Source organism: Brachyhypopomus gauderio, unplaced genomic scaffold (assembly GCF_052324685.1).
Source record: "Brachyhypopomus gauderio isolate BG-103 unplaced genomic scaffold, BGAUD_0.2 sc37, whole genome shotgun sequence".
Lineage (NCBI taxonomy): Eukaryota > Metazoa > Chordata > Actinopteri > Gymnotiformes > Hypopomidae > Brachyhypopomus > Brachyhypopomus gauderio.
Window position 1 is genome coordinate 3,472,681 of NW_027506867.1, and position 18,582 is coordinate 3,491,262.

The 18,582-nt window shown below is 45.0% G+C and overlaps 3 protein-coding genes and 1 long non-coding RNA gene across 16 annotated transcripts in view; 2 read left to right on the forward strand and 2 right to left on the reverse strand.

The window, feature by feature from the left end:
• Positions 1–1,576, reverse strand: part of LOC143485563 (uncharacterized) — a 97,971-nt gene extending 96,395 nt beyond the window's left edge. For all 10 annotated transcript variants that reach the window (XR_013122939.1, XR_013122938.1, XR_013122932.1 and 7 more), the window contains exon 1: positions 1,443–1,576. This is a non-coding gene — a long non-coding RNA (uncharacterized LOC143485563). The remainder of the gene's footprint in view (positions 1–1,442) is intronic.
• A 211-nt stretch (positions 1,577–1,787) lies between these two features.
• Positions 1,788–6,831, forward strand: dnaja3b (DnaJ heat shock protein family (Hsp40) member A3b). The gene is made up of 11 exons (XM_076985160.1): positions 1,788–2,007; positions 2,706–2,842; positions 2,952–3,035; positions 3,188–3,385; positions 3,637–3,789; positions 3,955–4,102; positions 4,181–4,245; positions 4,688–4,816; positions 5,271–5,386; positions 5,619–5,716; positions 5,853–6,831. Exons 1-11 carry the CDS (start codon positions 1,806–1,808, stop codon positions 5,963–5,965), a joined length of 1,443 nt encoding a protein of 480 aa, XP_076841275.1. The 5' UTR covers positions 1,788–1,805; the 3' UTR covers positions 5,966–6,831.
• On the reverse strand, positions 6,651–8,456 carry LOC143485655 (GTPase IMAP family member 9-like). Its single transcript, XM_076985161.1, has 3 exons — positions 8,409–8,456; positions 8,183–8,222; positions 6,651–7,715 (listed from the first exon to the last, which is right to left on the reverse strand). The coding sequence occupies exons 1-3, from the start codon at positions 8,442–8,444 to the stop codon at positions 6,865–6,867; spliced, it is 927 nt and encodes a 308-aa protein (XP_076841276.1). The 5' UTR covers positions 8,445–8,456; the 3' UTR covers positions 6,651–6,864.
• On the forward strand, positions 7,694–14,806 carry LOC143485656 (uncharacterized). Of its 4 annotated transcripts, XM_076985166.1 has the most exons (6): positions 7,694–9,616; positions 9,867–9,917; positions 12,533–12,849; positions 12,984–13,069; positions 13,196–13,221; positions 13,503–14,806. In XM_076985166.1, the coding sequence occupies exons 2-4, from the start codon at positions 9,890–9,892 to the stop codon at positions 13,029–13,031; spliced, it is 393 nt and encodes a 130-aa protein (XP_076841281.1). In that variant the 5' UTR covers positions 7,694–9,616; positions 9,867–9,889; the 3' UTR covers positions 13,032–13,069; positions 13,196–13,221; positions 13,503–14,806. The 4 variants fall into 4 exon arrangements, with proteins under 4 accessions (XP_076841281.1, XP_076841280.1, XP_076841279.1 ...); XM_076985165.1 differs by having other exon boundaries at positions 7,694–9,917; XM_076985164.1 differs by having other exon boundaries at positions 7,694–12,849; positions 12,984–13,073.
• The last annotated feature ends 3,776 nt before the right edge of the window (positions 14,807–18,582 follow it).

Below are 18,582 nucleotides of genomic sequence, written 5' to 3' on the forward strand. Positions count from 1 at the left end.
ACACTACGGGGCTTCTGATTCCATAGCAACATCACCAATGAAGGTTCAAATAGTCAAACAGGACAGACATTTCATGAACACGTGCGCACACACACACACACACACACACACACACACACACACACACGCAAACACAAACCCAGACATCCAATAACCCCTAGCAGACAGACACCAAAGAAACTGAGCAAACTGAACCAGAATAATCCCAGTTCACAATACAGCAGTCATTAAACAGTGTACTTTAGCTCGCAAACACACAGTTTTAGTTTAATGAGGTCCATACCATTCTTAAACACTCCTTAGATGGATATCGCTATAGACAACCAACAGGCACCCTGATCAATGAATGCACAATGGAACTATATTTTAATCCATGATTCCTTGATAGAGATTTACAAGAAAATAAGATTAACTTTTTTACACACGCATGGATGGATGTTCTCTGTCAGTCATGATCTAGTTGAATTGAAACAAACAGGAGAAGGTCTGAGAGAGAAAGAGAGAGAGATTGTGCCATAACTTTATGGACAGATCTCGAGACTGTCCGTCTACATGCGGCCACTAAGAGCTGACTGCTCTTCTCTGCGAGGGTTTCCCTCACCTCAAAGTGGGGAACACAGACCATAAACATGTGACCATATCACACATCATCATGACTGGCCACTCTCATTAGAAAGGCGTGGACCGGGTCGGAGAGTTGCCCAAACCCCAGTTACCACAGGGAGGCACTGCAGGGGAAAACCCCAGGGCTCATGACAGAAAGGCCTGTAAAAGGTCCCAGAGTGATGTGTCTTGTTATAGAATAAATAGAATAGAATAGCACTTCAGTATCGAGTGGAAAGTCCCGCAGTGTCCAAGGCCACCAGAACTGACCTCCAGATCTATTAGAGGAAAATAGCATTTACAGGAAAATAAGTAATTTACAGTTTACTTTTACAAGTAAAATTTACAGACACTGAAATAACACTGTCGCAAATCACTTATGAATGTCTCTGAGAAATAACCAGTGTGTTAGTGATACCCAGTCTTTCTCAAGAAGTCAGGGATAAAATATAGTCATCACTGCCACAGGGAGGGAACTAGTAATAGGACCTAATGTCTGCACATACTGGAAAATAAAATTGGTTACATAGATTACTGATTAAGGTCAGGGTAAGTTTAGGGGCTAGAACAAATGCTCAAATGTGCACACACACAAGCTCAAGCGGCCTTAACGGTTTGTAGATCTGTTAGAACTCACTCCAGTGCATTTGCTCAGAACTTGAAAACTAAAAAATTAGGATTGGGAAATGCACAATGCATCGAGGCAACAGATAATCTGTGGGATCTTTTTCAATCTCATAAACTGATTAAACTCATGAGTTGACCAGCAGTATGTTAAAAACACAGGAACACAGCGGTCCTGTACACAAGCCAAGAGTGTGGTTATGTGCAATTACAACCTGAAAGAAGATGAGAAAGGCCTGGTCCTGGTTTAAAAACAATCCCCAGACTTTGAGCTGAAGATCATGGTGTGTGGAAATGCTGAATACGCAAGAAATGATATGTGTAGTGGCGTTTTTCCCTGAGCAGTCCAGAAAAGTGGGGGAAGCTGTAAATAATAACAAGAAATGTAATGTGTGGTGCAAAAGATAACACACTACCGCGACTTATTCTAAGTATCGCTTCCAGTACCTGGTAAAGGGAAACAGATTGCGACTATACAGCGCCATCTAGTGGATGTAGCATCAATCAACTTTCGCCTAAGAACGTCCGTGTCTCCTGAGCATGCGCAGAGACGAGCCGGCCTTCATAGGGGGGTAAACATGTCTGCCTCCACTGTTGGTGTCTCTGCACGCTGGATATCTAAAACGTTTGCTCGGCTCACTACGACTTGTTCGCCTTTCACGTCCTCTCGGACCGGGGATGTCCGTGGGCTCACGATAAAGCGATGTCGTTACTGTAGTCCAGGGCTCGGTACGAGTCTTTTGAGAGACGACGACGGCGTGACATTGAGAGAATTGTCAGGTGGGGTAAAAGGACATTACGGCACTGTCAATGTTGTCTTAACCTAATGTTACTCAGTCTTTAACATTCTTCCGCCCGTTTGTCTGTGTGTACTTAGAAATAATGTTTTGATTACTTGGACTCGAAAGCAGTGGATGATGCAAGTGCTTATAAATACAAAGTTACGGATGCTAGACCCCAAGAGTTTCTGGAGTAACCAAGTTCGCGTTTTGCCCAAGTTAGGATGTCTACTAGACGCTGACAGCTGCACTTATTGTAACATTCATATTAAATAACATGTCATTTACCTTTTAAAGGTTTTTTGAAACTTTTCCCCCTTAAATTTGACAGTATGCAGACACCGTTAGGCTATATTTTGAAACGACCCCACAGCTGTATAGATATTTTATCAATAGTTTTAATCATGTTCATAGTAATTTAATCTGTCTATGGGTATGCAGTTGTGTCTGTGTGGGCGCCACTTGGCAGTGTGTGTTTATGAATGAATGACAGAATGCACACATTACTACTGAGAACAATGTCTTGGTACATCTTCCTGTTTTTGAAATTGATTTGAAATTTGAAATGAAATTTGAAATGTGCCATATTTTGTCAATTGTGAATTTACACCCCAATCGAAATTTGTCCTCCACATTTACCCATCTGTGTAATTAGAACATACACACAAACACACACTAGTGAAACTATTGTTTTAACAGGGCTCAATAGCCTCAGTGTTTCCGGCTCCCGCTCCTTTCACAACAGTGCTCTGCGCCACGAGCAGCAGGACTTTTACAGTGTGCTGGGGATCCCGCGTACCGCCACGCAGAAAGAGATCAAGAAGGCTTACTACCAGGTAATATGGAGAGTCTCTCACAAATCTACTCTAATCATATTCGAGGGGGATAAGTCGGATATCACATAATTCGAGATCAAGTGAGATTTGAACATTTCTCTTTTCACAGTTGGCTAAAAAATACCACCCCGACACAAACCCAGACGACCCACAGGCCAAAGAGAAGTTTGCCAGGCTGGCGGAAGCATACGAAGTAAGACATGCACCTTGAGCGCCTTGCCTTTGTGTGGACAGAGAAATATAATATGTTACCTGTATGATCTCTCCTGCGGAGTCACATAGAGCTTGACCTTTCATTCATTAATAAATTCTTGTATGTGTGTGTGCGCCTTTTCGTGTGCACAGGTTCTGAGTGACGAGGTAAAGAGGACGCAGTATGACACGTATGGCTCGGCAGGTCCGAGTGGAAGAGGGGCGGAGCAGCAGTACTGGAGGGGCGGAGCTACCATGGACCCTGAAGAGCTCTTCCGGAAGATTTTCGGGGACTTTGCTGGTGCACGTGGCTTCGGAGACTTCAGCTCCTTGTTCGAGCAGCCACCAGAGGTCAGCTACAAGCCCCAGAAACAGCAGATCTCTAAACCTTCTCCACAGACTGGAATACTGTACATATGCTTTAGAGTTGAGGATTAGCAGTAGGATTTAGGATTATTATTAGCAGTAGTAGTACAAATAGTAGTAGTCTCACTTTCTCAAAGAAAAACGGGATGGTTTGTGCTCACATTTGATTCTACCAGTCCTTGTTTTCTCACTGATCGTGTGTGTGTGTGTGTGTGTGTGTGTGTGTGTGTGTGTAGTTTGTGATGGAGCTGACATTCACTCAGGCAGCAAAGGGAGTGAACAAGGAGATCACGGTGAACTTGGAGGACAGCTGCCCACGGTGCGAGGGCGAAGGTCACGAGCCAGGCACCAAGGTCACACCCTGCCACTACTGTGGCGGCACAGGCGTGGTGAGCTCACCGGGGCAACAGTCAAGTCATAGGTCACGAAGCTGGCGGGCAGTGATGAGATGTCAAGACCGCTAAAACCACCGTGATCAGAAACGGTGCTCAGTTCAGAGTCGTCTTCTACGTCTTACCTGATTTATTTGTGTCGTTGTCGGCGTTTGTGTGTAGGAGTCTCTAAACACGGGCCCGTTCATGATGCGCTCCCCCTGTCGACGTTGCGGTGGACGGGGCTCCATCATGATCACGCCCTGCGTGATGTGCAGAGGAACCGGCCAGACGAAGCAGAGGCAAACCGTCACGGTGCGAGTGCCTGCGGGTCAGTGCTGTGTGTCGACGTCTTTACCGACAGTACAGCGATAAAGACGCAGTCAAACGTGAAACCCGTATGTTTTAGGCGTGGACGACGGGCAGACGGTGCGAGTGCCTCTTGGGAAGAGGGAGATCCACGTCACGTTCAGAGTGAGTGTCCTGTGGCCCACAACACCTCCATCAGTGCTCCAGGACGCTCCTGGTTTCCCCTCGTCTGGACCTGGACTGCACATAAACACACAAGAACAGATGTCGTTATTGACCGTCCCCAACACCGTACAGGCTTATAACAAATGTGGTGAATCGAGCAAGCATGTGGCATCATTTAAACAATCACTGTCTCATTCCTAATATGTAGGCAGTACATGGATTATATGGAGGTTAATCTGGGTTTGATGGAAAGTTTCTAATTATCAGTGTTAAGTCTGTTTCCAACAAACAATTCGAGGTACTTTTCACTCAAAACGTATAGTTCAGTTACTCTTCTCTACTCCCCCTAGTGGTAACAGCCATTACAACACCAGTTGGTTTAAATTGTTAAAATATTTACATAATGTGTGCAATTCAGTTAATTTGTGGATGTGCACTGCAGGTCCAGAGGAGTCCCGTATTTCGGCGCAACGGCGCAGATATCCACTCTGACGCGATGATCTCAGTGGCTCAGGCTGTCCTGGGGGGTGTGGCTCGTACCCAGGGCCTCTACAGCACCATCGACATCATGGTGAGATGTGAAGAGAAACAGGGAGAATGAGCGAGATCTAAAGCTACATTATAAAGCAAAGTAAAAACAACTATTTGGATAATTGGGACCCTGAAACTAAAGTTAAGAGTAAATTAGTGCTATGGGGCCCACAGAAAAGGTGAATAGACATCTACTTACTGATATTAGCCAAGTATGGGCTCAGTGACCATAGAACAGGGCAGACACTGAAGGACCTAGCTGCCCAAAGAAGACAGAATATGTGCTCACTGCATGACGGGTGAGCTGAAGACAGGTATGCACTTTCTCCTGTAAAATGTAAAAACCTACAAGGTGGTTTCACATAAAAAATACAAAATACGATCATTTCAATAATAGCAATTCAAGGATTTCAATAATAGCAATAATACCATTCAATAATAATCTCGACTTGAGAGTGTGAATGAAAGAGTAAAAAGCTTTGTGCTTCCTGCAGATCCCTGCTGGGATTCAAATGGACCAGACGATCCGGTTGTCCGGCAAGGGAATCGCGCGCATGGGCGGTGGTGGATACGGTGACCACTACGTCCACATCAAAGTCCGAGTGCCCAAGTGAGCATCTTAAATACACAGAAACATGCTGTTTGTTTGCCTCTACCTTGGATAAGACACACGCTACCTGAAACTACACACACTCTGAGTACCAGCAGGGTGCGCTGTAGAGCATTAGTCCCTTTTTTCAGACCTTCAACTTGATCAAATCAGGGCTTCCCCTGCACAAGGCTTGGTTTTTCCACGCCATTGGTTCCTGAACTAAAGTGTTTGTGGCGTGTGCACCTGACAGGAAGCTGACTCGCAGACAGCGGGAGCTCATGCTGAGTTTCGCCCAGGAAGAGACGGATGTAGAGGGCACCGTGAACGGAGTCGTCCGGCCGCCCCCAGGTACAGAGGGGCATGTGCATCTTCCCCTACAGCCTGGTTTCTCTACCGGTGCATGGATCTGGAAAGTGAACCTAGCAATGTCCTGACGTTGAAGATGCCCAATAAAGATTTTTGGTCTGTTCCTTTATGTGCATAGGGAGCTCTCAGTGTGCAGGAGAAGAACCTTCAGCAGAGCAGAATGGAGAAGAGGACCAGCCTGAGAAGGAGGAGTCAGGATTCATCTCCAGACTGAAGAAGATGTTCTCGTGAAGATCCAGCAGGATGGAGCCCTCAGCACACAGCACTCTACTGCGGCACAGGGCAGCTTCCGTGTCATCTGCCGAGATTAGCCGCCGTCTCGTGGCTGGGCCGCGGTCGTCTGCTGTGATTGGCTGCCGTCTCACGGCTGGGTCGTCTGCTGTGAACCAACCCTAGGAGCCTGGATGTTGTTCCAGCTCAGCTGTCTGGGGAAATACAAAGCAGATGGAGGGAGGGAGGGAGAGAAGGGGACAGGAGAGAGGAGAGAGGAGAGAGGAGAGAGGACCAACATCCAGGAGAACACTGGAGAGCTGCTTCTCACACAGTGGGCTTATGCTAATGAAACGCTGCTAACAAGTTCTGAGGAGCGAAGACTTGAACCGATGGTCATTAATGAATGTGCTGACTGCTAACAGACTAATTAATCATTTTTTGACACCAGCATCACCAGAATTGAAGTACCGTGCGTGGTGATTTCCATCATCATTAAAACACGTCAAAGTCACAGTACTGTAAGAGTCAAAAACTGATTTGTTATTGATGAACGATCTCCAGCCCAGTTCCTCGATGCTGTGAGTGATGTGTGCACATTTTCATACAAAGAAATGTATGTGACCATGAAACTGATCTTCATCAACTTTCTCAAACATTTCTTTATTGACATGGAGCTGTGCACAAAAAGTATTTAAAAAATCACTGATAGTCATACAGTTACATAGTAGTCCATCCGTACTTTGGACTGTCTGGTTTAAATAGGTACCCACATCTTACCCACAACGCTCTCTGAAGATTTGGGTGCACTTGGTCCATTTTAAAATTGACCCTGCATACAATGTCATGTGCTGATCAATAGACAATATAAAAAATTAGTGAATTTACACATACTTTGGCTATAATGATTCATTACACCTTTACTCCGTCATTTTCTCTCTAAGTTGCTGTAGCTGTTCCTTGTACTCCAAAATCCTCCCTCTGTCCAGCTCGTCTTCCTCCTTTCTCTTCCTCCTCATCTGTTCTACCAAGTCCTGAAGGCTCTGTTTAAAGATGTACGACCCTACTTCCGTCACCCCTGCCTCCCCGCACGCCCCCCCTCTCGTCTCTCGCTCGTCCTTGGGGAAGTGGGGTTCACGTTTAAACTCTTCTTTCCCCGTCTGACCCTCTGGGGTGAAGGTCATTCCGGTGGGCTTTTCCTCTGCCTCCACCTCTCCGTTGACGTTCTCCATCTCCTGCAAGAGCTCCGAAACCAGTGCGTGGTCCACTTTGGCAGTGTTAACCAGGTGGAAATGGCCCCCACATTGTTCTACGATCAGTTCCAAGAGCCCCCCTTCCTGCAGAACGCAATGCTTAGGCTGCTCGACATGGATCCCATCTTCATGGGTGACCAGGACAATTAAGGGCTCGTGTGAGACTTTATCCAGCATGTGACTCAGCATGTGTGACCTGCCTGTGGGCTTCTTGACGTTCCAACTGAGTGGCACCACCAGCAGGAAGACCACAGTCGATTCTGGGAGCTCTTCGCACACATTGGCGATGCCACTCATCACTTTCTCATCCCTCTCCTGCTTGCCTGTCAAGCCAGGCGTGTCCACCACGGTGACCGCTCGGGACGAGATCTCGCCGTGCTCTCTCCGACACACACTCGTCTTGCCTCCAGTTTCAAATGCCTTCCTGCCCAAGATACTGTTTCCCAGTGAACTCTTTCCAGAGTTATTTGGGCCAATCAGAACCAGCTGCAGCGTGCTGTTCCTGCCTGCACTCTTACCTACACACACAGACAGTCACAAACTACATTATGCAGCTTCTACATTATGGATCAACACTTCTAAGACATATAACACACTAAAAGTCAGGAGTCTTTTTTCATGTGCATTAAGTGCTTATTGTTCTCAGAGATTATTAGGTTTTTAAGCTCATGATGTTGTTTCTTGCATAGTGATTGTTCTTCAATGAAACACCCTTTCAAATTAGACTATAAGTACCCGAGATTCTCATGAGTCACTTTTCATGAGTCTAAGTCAAGTCTCGCGGCTCTGGATAAGAGTCCAAATCATGTTCCCCTGAGGAATATCTTGTTTATTCTCACTATTTACAGTTTATAGTCGGATTTATTTATGAGGTTGTTAAGTCAGTTTTCTCTCACACACACACAAACACTATATGTACCAATATATAGGTCCGTTATACCTCCAAAAGGATTTTTAACACATTTTCACACAAGTTAATACTCACAATCCCAAGTATGTTGTCTCAGGAGCTGTCCTCTTGAGCCCTGTATGTACGTAAAAAATGAACCTAGATACAGCCACCATCATAGCAGCACCATCTTTGTTTTAAAAAATGAATAAAACCCCAGCAGAGGAGAAATTTGGAATAGAATGCAATGCCTTTTGAAGAGTCGAAGTTAAAATTGAGTTTTTTTTTTTTATTTCTATATTATTTGAGAGAAAGTTCTTACCTGCGGGAGTTTAGGGATTGACCCAGTTTGTCCCATGCTGAAAGGACAGTGTTTCTTTGCTAGCCTGTTTGCTAACATGGCTATCAGCACAGCAGCTGGTTCATTTTATAGGGAAGTGGTGCCCTTTGAACAGGGCTTTACCAGCCACTTACCAATAACTATGCTCTGTAGCTTTTAAACAACAAGTTTAGAGTTAGTGTTAACACAACCAAGTGATGGCAAACACAGTAAAGCAGTGAAATGAGTTAACAGTTATTCATATAGTTTAACTTTTGCTTTTATTTTAAAGTTTAAAAGCTTATTTTAAAGTTTAAAAGCTTTTATAACTTTTTGAGGCAAATGTACTCAGAAACACACCCATCCGCACCACTATTTTAATTCACTTAAAAGGTAAAAGTACAGTCACCAAAAATGGACTCTGTTTCTGCTGACAGGCAGCTGTTGTGTTTACAGCAGGTTGTTGTCCCCACCACAGGAATGGGGACACTTCCTTACAGCTGTTTTCATGTGAGACTTCTTTACAAGGGTTTATTATCCGCCTTATACAGCTCATAGTACAGCAGTCTGTTTTAGTTTAACTCTGACCAGGGAATCATTTAGATTATTTATTATTGTTATATTTGATTGTTAGATTACTGGATTAAATTAGAGCAAGTGGAACACAAGCAGGGTCACATGCAGATTAAGAGCGTCCTCCTATATGTTGAGACAGAAAGGAACACTGACTCACTGATACACCTGACCAGCATCTGCAGCAAGGACACTTTGATGTCATTTGGGTTGGAGAGGTATGATCGGCTCATGGCAAAAGCAGGACAGGGGGACAGCTACAAACACCTGGTGATTTTCCAAACACACTGGAACCAGGGGGGCAGAAATGAAGACAGCAACATCCAATGAGAGAATTAGACAGAAGCTGCTAAAGACAAGAGAAGAAAACTCATCACAGTGCACGGGCTACTCAACATAAGACTCAAGACCCAAAGTCAAAGTGACCCCTAAGGGTGAGCTGAAGAGAGGGTGTCTCATTCGGAAGCTGGAGTCCATGGACTAAGCCCCTCTGTGGACTGTGTTGCCGACACGTAGTGGAAGTGGCTCACATAAGGCAATCAGACTAATGGCTGGACCAAAAGGTTGTGTACAGAGGCGCTACTCACAGCAGGGGACCCAAGATGCAGGCTGAGCAAAGGAGCCTCGGAGATGAAGATGTATGTAGTAGCAGGATGCAAAATGCTGGCAGGGAAACATACACTGAGAGACATGACCAAGTGGCAGAGGTCACAAACAGGAGCATATGCAATGATAGGCCCTTACAGCAAGAAGGGGTGGGTGGGTGTGAGATCTACATGAATACTGGGTTAATTATGTTGGGATTAGTTGTAGGTCTTTTCTCGCAAGATTGCTACAGTTTGGCTTTAAAGTTATGTACTGTTTATGTGTGAACTTTGACCCTGGCAGCACAGCCAGGACAACTTGAGGAAATGTCGGTCAAGACGAAGAATGGGAGAGGTGAGGTAAACCACATACACTCACCGGCCACTTTATTAGGTACACCTTGCTAGTACTGGGTTGGACCCCCTTTTGCCTTCAGAACTGCCTTAATCCTTCGCAGCATAGATTCAACAAGGTACTGGAAACATTCCTCAGAGAGTCTGGTCCATATTGACATGATAGCATCACACAGTTGCTGCAGATTTATCGGCTGCACATCCATGATGTGAATCTCCCGTTTCACCACATCCCAAAGGTGCTCTATTGGATTGAGGTACAATACTCAGGTAGGCTGTGGCGTTGACACGATGCTCAATTGGTACTCATGGCCCAAAGTGTGCCAGGAAATGCTATAGCCTCAAAACAAGAACAAAAAAGCTTAAAAGTAAGTCACCAATATCTTTCACTATGAATAGCACTTTTTTGATTCTCCATACATGGACACAGAAACCTTCCTATTTGTAATATTTATGCTTCATCATAAGGCGTGCAGCGAGCATCTCCCACAAATCAGCCAATAAATAAATGAAAAAACCTACTTATAGAATCTGAAACTATTGTGCTAACACTGTAAAAAGGTCCCATAAGTGACACTGCACAACAAGATGACCCTGAAGACAAAATGGTCACCCCACCTCAGCACCTTGATCAAAGTTCACCATGTGGCTACTGCCCCATGTACAAAACTCCATGGGTGGACAGCTGGCCTCTTATCAACTGCATTTTTACACCGTCCTCTCAACACAGGCTGAAGGTGTCCATGTAACAACTTTACACAGTGGCTTTTCTCCTAGCTACCTCACGTCCTCATTCCCTTCCTGCACAGGGGCAGCACGAGTTAAAGAAAGACAGTCGTATTTATAGTAGTTCCTCCACCTACCGAGGACTGCTGGCTCATTCAGTGACTGGTGGGAAAATTCCTGACACTGACTTGGACTTTCCTCCATATTCTGCATGTAGTAAAAAGGTTTAAATTTATTTGATGATCATAATTTTGATTGTACCTATGTAGCAAGTAGCTAACATGTAGTCATCTACTTCAGTCATTAGTGAATATTTTAGTGAAAACTTGCTAAAATGTGTCCTAATTTAGTTTGTTGTTTGTTTGCTATGGCTAACCTATGGGATTTTACTAATAGAGAAAGACTGGACAAGAAGAAAAACATTGTGTTTATGCCGAAGGTTATAAATCTGAACTTCTTGAGGTAACTAAAGGTGTCCCTCAAGGATCAATCTTGGGCCACATTCTGTTTTCAATTTTTATAAATGATCTAGGTAAAGACATTCAAGCAAAATTACATGCATTTATATGCTGATGATACAGTAGTGTATACTACTGTATCATCAATTAATAATAACCTTTGTATAAACTTTTATGGTAAAACTCAGTTTACATGCTACTGTGAAACAGAACCCCCGCGTTGGGAGTGGCTTGGTCCCAGAGGCGGTCTCAGAGCTCTGTGTCAGTCCGGAATCAGTGACCAATGGAGATTGCAGAGGAACGCCTTCATCTAAGCCCCTCCCACACGTGAAATGTGTTCCAAAAGTCAGAAGCAAAAAACGAAGCAGAAGCAAAGAGAGATTCCAGAAGCAAAGGACCTTACTGGGAAAATCCAAAAAAACAAAAACAATGGAACCAAAAACTTGTCAAAATGCAAACGAAAATAAGTTTCAAATAACCAATTATATTTATAAATATACTTTTGATATATTTTTTTCTGTTTTGCATTCATAACATATACTTTCTGCTCTTGGATTTACTTTTCCTTTTGTGGAACTATTGAAACAAAAATCACTCCATAGGCTACATGACGCTACTTATAGAATCTGAAACAAACAAAAAAAATGTTGTAAAAACCGCTATGCAAAGAAGAAGGACACGAGAAAAACATTAATTATCTCACAGAACCATCATAGAAAGTTGATAAATTAATTAGGATGGGTCAGAGATGTGCTGACAGTTTATTCAGTCTGTCAGCCACCGCATAATACAGCTTTTCTGTTGAAGATTCTGTAACATTATTCTTTCATTTCTTCTCTGGTCCACTAGGGGGAGTCCTCGTAATTGCCCTGAAGGTCCCATAACTTTGAAAATGTCTCACAAAATGTTATCTAGACTCTATCTACCGGTCGTTCTGGAGTCCCACAATTACCAGTCACTGTAGGTGTGCTGTAGTTTCATTTTCTTTTAGTTTATCCAGCTGTGTGGTTGGTTTGGCCATGTGTGATATCAGTGAAAGCACTCGTAAGCTAACTATAATGTAGTGTAATATAGTCTATAGTCAATGTAGCAGTGCATGGACATACAAGTAGGTAAACCACATGTAACACGAAGGTTCAGTGAGTAGACCACTATAGGATCTACACACACACACACACACACACACAGGTGTGTTCCTACCTACTGTAATGTCTGAGTCTACAATTAACACAAGCGCTGTGCCAATAACATACTGTGGTGGTTTGGAACATGAACAATATCCACTGTAAACAAAAGCTGCATTATGGAGTGTTTCTGTCTGACGTGTACTGCTGAAGCACACGTATGCAGTTGGAGGAGACGTGTGCCGCTGAAGCAGATGTGTACAGCTGGAGGAGGCATGTACCGATAGAGGAGACATGTGTCGATATAGGAGACGTGTGCCGCTGGAGGAGACGTGTGCCGCTGGAGGAGACGTGTGCCGCTGGAAGAGACATGTGCCGACGGGTGAGACGTGTGCCGACAGAGGAGACGTGTGCTGCTGGAGGAGACATGTACCGATGGAGGAGACATGTACCGATGGAGGAGACGTGTGCCGATGGAGGAGACGTGTGCCGATGGAGGAGACGTGTGCCGCTGGAGGAGACGTGTGCCGCTGGAGGAGACGTGTGCCGATGGAGGAGACGTGTGCCGCTGGAGGAGACGTGTGCCGCTGGAGGAGACGTGTGCCGCTGGGAGTGGAAGGGAGTGGTGTGTGTGTTCGTGTGGTTAATGTAGTGGTTCCTCCTTGGCTGACACCCAAGGCCCTGGAGTATGTGACAAACACACACACACACACACACAAACACCATGCTGATGTATATCTCCCCCCTGCCTAATGACAGGTTTTCCACAGCAACCACGGGACTCTGATCAAGGCAACAGATTACTGAGCCGCCATCATTCCCACAAAGCAGCAGCAGCAGTGTGTGTGCGTACGTGTGTGTGTATGTATGTGTGTGTGTGTTTGTGTGTGTGTGTGTATCTAATTTTTGACTGTTTTGCCACTACGATCTTAGTTCACAGTGGAAAAATCTAACCTTCTGTGTCCCTTCAGGTTCTTTTTGGGAGGAGACTTAATAGGTAAGTCATTACACATGATATAATTATAATACATCTGCCATCACTGGGAAAACATCAGAACTTGGCCGTAAAGATGCTTAGACATGTTTAAAATTTGAAAAGTAATATTTAGGTTTTGTTGTGTAAAAATTATCTACATGTGGCCGAGAGCTCAGAGAACAGGGGTTAGCCAAGAGCGGGGCTAGTGTGCGAGACTGAGCATTTGAGGGGTGGGAGATCGCCTGGGGTCCACAGTCTGCAATAAAGCACAATTAACCTTTGATACAAACCTGTTCATGCAGGAGATGTCTGTGCCAAGCGCAACCCTGGAGCTGTGTCCACCCGGCCAATCGTCAATCAGGCTCAAGCAGAGTGAGCACAGAGCCTTCTGATTGGCCAGTAACCTTTTCTGAACTATACCAAAAAGCAGGTAAAATGGGGTGCATGAGAGGGATGAAGCAGGCAGAGACTGGCTTGTTGAACTGTAACGCATGAATTTGACCTGTGAAACCACTGTTCCCCTTCCTCTCATCTCCTCCTCATCATCACTGCATCTTCATGTCTTACACCCCCTGTGGCATGAGAACTCAAGGGCCTCAACTCCCGCTGTGGACTGTCCAGACAGGATCCATGTTTCCAGACTCTTTCAGAGCCAGGAGCTCTGTGGTTTGCCGAGCTTCTCCACAGAAGACGTTTTCCACATTGCGTGATACAAAAAAAATCGGAGGTGGCTGGTATTGTGGCTCCCGCCTGCTGAGCGCAGATGGTAGACGATGCCTGGAGGGGCAGGTGAAGCAGGAAGAGACCACCTACCAACAGACTCACAAACACACACACACACACACACACACACACACACACACACACACACACACACACAGTTAAAAGCTTTCACAGATTCAACATTTCCCATGGATGAACTTCTGGCCACAGATAAATGTTCCCGCTCTAGAAGGTCTCTCTGTTTACTTACTGGCAATTTTCTTTTATACATAAAGCTCCCATGTTACTCAGGCCATACGTGAACTAGATTTAAAATCACAAACAAACAGGTACAGTAATGTATAGGTCCATGGACACTGCAGCAACAGAAGGACGGCAGGCGATCAGGATCCATTCGTGAGAACCGACTTCATTGGGATGACCCATCCGTGACCTCTAGGAGCGCACGGCTTCAGCAGTCAGAAAACATCACGGTAAAGTGTCAAGATAATAATGAACGTAAGTATGAGTCATCCGGACCGGATGTGTAGGAGTGGGTCCAGTGTCCTCGCTGTTAGCCCCTTACACCTGCAGACGCAGTAATAACACAAACACGCCTGAAGAGGAAGAGAAAGGTAATGAAGTTGAGAAAAACAGCAACTGCATAAAGTGATGAAGGAGACAAAAAAATATATACTGTATATAATAGAAGCACTTGGTGTCTCTGCTTTCCTCTTTCAGTGGGTTCTTTCTGTCTCTTTACTGTAGCCTCCCCCCCCCCCCCCCCCCAGTCTTTGATCCTGCCACAGTTAGTCCCTCCAATCCTCCCCTCAGGGCCCTCAGTAGCCATGGTGGGGGGACAGACCAGAGTGGAGTGGGGATTGGGGGGTGGGGGGTGACCTGAGGGTTGGGGACAGTGGAATTGTGGTCAGGGGGGTTGGGCAACAAAGAGCAGGAGGGAATGATGAGCCTGTTAAACCGCTATGTTTGGTCTTAAAGAGCACGAGGTCTCAGCTGTGGGGGCTGTCCGTGCGTTGCCCTTCACACCGTCGCTACTTTATGTGATCATGGACTTGGAAAACTTAAAAGCTTGTTATGGAATCTCATTCTGATGCAGGCTAAGCTGGCACCTGACCGCTCAACAAAGACCAGTGTCACAGGTTAAAGGTCAAATGTCATGTGAGGAGAGCCATTATATGGTGGGCGCTCTGAATACCCAGCAGTTAAATCACTCCTCGTGTCCGTTTAGCTCTCTCTGGCTCTACCTCGTCAGGAGTTTGAGATCCGTAGGGGAGTTCACACAACACACACAACCCCAGCCTCTTCACCCCTCGAGTAGAGCAGATGGTTTGGCCCGTCTCCGGCTGCCTGGGGTTTTATCACCAGACATCCCTGACCTCCCTGACAAAGGGACAAAAGCAGAAAGACTCCACGCTGCAGTATGGCCAGGGACAGCATTGCATCATGCTTTTTTAATTTTCATTTTGGCCATGTGTCTATCTGCTCTTGTCTAGCTGGCGTATGGTTTCTCTTGCCTCAGTCCTTGTGTCTGTGGGGGGAGTTCACCTTTTCCCAATTGGTAATACCTGTTAGACCAAGCCCCCCACCCCTCAGCCACCTGACCCATGACCCCCGACCTCTAGCCTTCTCCTCTCTCACTTGATGCTCCTCTTTCATGCTCAGATACTTTCCTCTTCCTCGCCCTGATGCCCTCAGCTTAATCCAGAATTTAAGATCACCACCGCCAAGCGTGAAGGCAGTTCAGAGTGATAGAGAGAGATATACGTGTGATTTCAAGTAATAAAGAAGTTAAAGAAAGAAATAAAGATAGAAATAAAGAAAATACTTGTGTTGTTTCACAGTTGTTTCCAGAACAAATTCTCTAGTCTCAATTCTAGAACTAATCTGCATAATATATCTCTAAAAATGTATCGTTCGTCACTGAAAACAGGGAAATGTGTGTGTGTGTGTGTATGCATGTGTGCATGTGTGATTTAGTGATTCTTCTTGTCAGCTCAGAAGCCATTTCCTTTGTTGTTTCAGCAATGTAGAATTGCCCCATTTCCATAACTCATCAAGGGAAAAACCACACCTTTGCACTGTTGCCCCCCCTAGCTACCCCTGACCGCCTATGCGGTAATCCATCACCCGTCAGACTCCGTGCACCCTTCATTTCCTCATCTCCCTTGGTGCCGGAGCCGATGCACCGAGCCGAGTTCCCAAGCCCGACCACTAGTGTACCCCAGCCTTGCTCACGTCTGTGTGACCCAGCCCTTGGGACACTCACCTCACGTTTACAGCACACGTGCAGAAAACCTTTCCACAGTTTATGACAGTGAATGTGAGCGGAGTGCAGAGATATGTGTTAAATCGCCGATGCCCTCTGTTCTTGATGAAGATGTCATGCGCGAACCTGGAGACGTGGAGACAGGGTTTGTCCTGCATCGCTGTCCTGCAGTTGAATTAGGTAGTGCACTGACCTCAGAGATGTGCCAACATTATTCTGGCTTTTAACACAGTGAACACAGTGGAGTCCACTGTTGAGGGTCTAGACAATCTAATGGAGTTATGTAGCGCTGGTCAGACTTCACAAAGTCAGATTTTAAATCATGATCTGTTTGTGAATGGTTTATTTTAAAAGAAAAAATGATTCATCTCACTAGTAGGCAGGTGTGAAATAAGGAACCTAGCTGAACTACCCTGGGGGAGGAATCTACATGCTACACTACATCAAACAGTCTTCCTCCGGGTTCAGTCATCCCAGCCGCCTCTCCAGCTCCAGATCAGCGGTGTGTCGGCAGCTCAGATCCAGTCGTACGCCATCTTTGGTTGGTACTCCAAGAACCATCCGTCTCTGGACATCCCAACATGAGTTAGAGATGTTCACGTAGTTTGGGCTTTCCAGCAGAGTTGGTCTGGTTTCGCTATAGGATCATCTAATTAAGGCGTAAGATTAAGTTATAATGACTCTTTGACTCTGATGCCCTATTGTGGCTGCATCTTCTCTTTCGTGTGATGTTAATTGTTAATAATTCAATTAAGCATCAGTGTTGAATTTAGATGAACACACCTCAATCGTCTTATGAATATTACAGAAGACAGTAGTTTTTATGAAGTAGCTTTTGGTGGGATTATACTTTTAGTTCTGATTTAATTTAATTAGGTTTGATTTAATTGGCTAGTTATGATTGGCTAGTTTTCATACACTCAGAGATGTGCTTTACTTTGACCTAAATGAGAGAGCGACAGGTAACTGTTATCTAGTGAACATTGGACTGGATATTTGTGTTGAATCTCTGGTGCACAAAGAAAGAAGGAAAGACAAGACACATACACAAAGAAAGGAAGAAATCACTTCCATTTGTCCTGAAATGGGGGGTATACACAAATTCCCTGCATCCTGTCCTTTGTTCACGTTGTATATGAGATTATAAACTGATCCAGGCGGTCAGGTTAGTGCAGACATTCCTATTGTTTGGTGTAGTGAATGAGCTTCACAAACACTTTAGTGGCAGAGTTCAGTTACACCGTTCAAGATCTGCCCATAAAGTCAGGGCAATAGATCTCTCTCTATCTCTCTTTCACTCTCTTTGTCTCTTTTACTCTTTCTATCTCTCTCTCACACACACACACACTCACTTTCACAAACACACACCTAAATGAAGAGGAAAATTTGGCTTCTCTTTTTGTGCTATTCCATTAAACTTTGTATTATTGCTAAATCATCCTGTCAACGCCTTTATATAACCCTAATAATCCCATAATAATCCTCATAATTAAAAGGAAAGTATTCATTTTTGTAGTTTAAAATTCTTCATTATTCTTTTTTTATAGGAAGCTGTCAAAATATCCTCACAAAATAAGGACATTCATATGTTCCTATCATCAGGGTAACATTTGGTATACACTCACTGTACTAATGCTGTGCTGACGGAGTAGCGGCTCTTGACACACACCCTGGACACAGTGGCCCTATTGTGTTTGTGTGTTAGGGAACTCTTGGAGTGCACGGAGAGCTGGAGTGTGTATGAGGGTGAGTGCGTGGTATAGCTCACTAAATGCCCGTCTGTGTGGAGGGAGGATATTTAATTAGCATGTGCTGACTTTAGGGAACTTGACCTCAAACCACTCCAGCAGTCTGTGGCTTTGTCGGGAACTGCATGCCATCGGATGTTCGGATGTTCTGTTGTTGTTCGCAGACAGAGTTTGCTGATTGGCTGGTGGTGATGTAAGGATTGGTGATTGGCTGGTGGTGATGTAAGGATTGGTGATTGGCTGGTGGTGACGTAAGGATTGGTGATTGGCTGGTGGTGATGTAAGGATTGGTGATTGGCTGGTAGTGATGTAAGGATTGGTGATTGGCTGGTGGTGATGTAAGGATTGGTGATTGGGTGGTAATGATGCAAGGTCCACACTGCTAGCACTGGACAGTGAAGAAGGAGCACTTACTTCAGACAGGCCGGTGGAGTCTGGTTTAAAGCTTCTGCTGCTGGTTAGACATGCTGGGGTTCACCACCCACTGGTCACAAGGTGTTTCATATTGAGAAGAGATGCTTCATGGTTTGGTTTTTATCGTGTGGGCATGCATGCATGTTTATGCACATACAGTTAAATCTTAGTGTGAGCTCACTATTGAAGCTGTGTGAGCTCACTGTAAAAGTTCATTGATCACAGGCTCAC

Excerpts from the sequence above, each read along its gene's own strand:
- dnaja3b (XM_076985160.1), top strand. The coding sequence starts at position 1,806 with ATGTCTGCCTCCACTGTTGGTGTCTCTGCACGCTGGATATCTAAAACG. Across the intron at positions 3,036-3,187 it reads GGCTGGCGGAAGCATACGAA|GTTCTGAGTGACGAGGTAAA; the intron begins GTAAGACATGCA and ends TCGTGTGCACAG. Across the intron at positions 5,387-5,618 it reads ATCAAAGTCCGAGTGCCCAA|GAAGCTGACTCGCAGACAGC; the intron begins GTGAGCATCTTA and ends TGCACCTGACAG.
- LOC143485655 (XM_076985161.1), bottom strand. The coding sequence starts at position 8,444 with ATGGGACAAACTGGGTCAATCCCTAAACTCCCGCAG. Across the intron at positions 8,223-8,408 it reads CAATCCCTAAACTCCCGCAG|GGCTCAAGAGGACAGCTCCT; the intron begins GTAAGAACTTTC and ends ACGTACATACAG. Across the intron at positions 7,716-8,182 it reads GAGACAACATACTTGGGATT|GTAAGAGTGCAGGCAGGAAC; the intron begins GTGAGTATTAAC and ends CTGTGTGTGTAG.
- LOC143485656 (XM_076985164.1), top strand. The coding sequence starts at position 12,445 with ATGCAGTTGGAGGAGACGTGTGCCGCTGAAGCAGATGTGTACAGCTGG. Across the intron at positions 12,850-12,983 it reads GCTGGGAGTGGAAGGGAGTG|GTTTTCCACAGCAACCACGG; the intron begins GTGTGTGTGTTC and ends GCCTAATGACAG.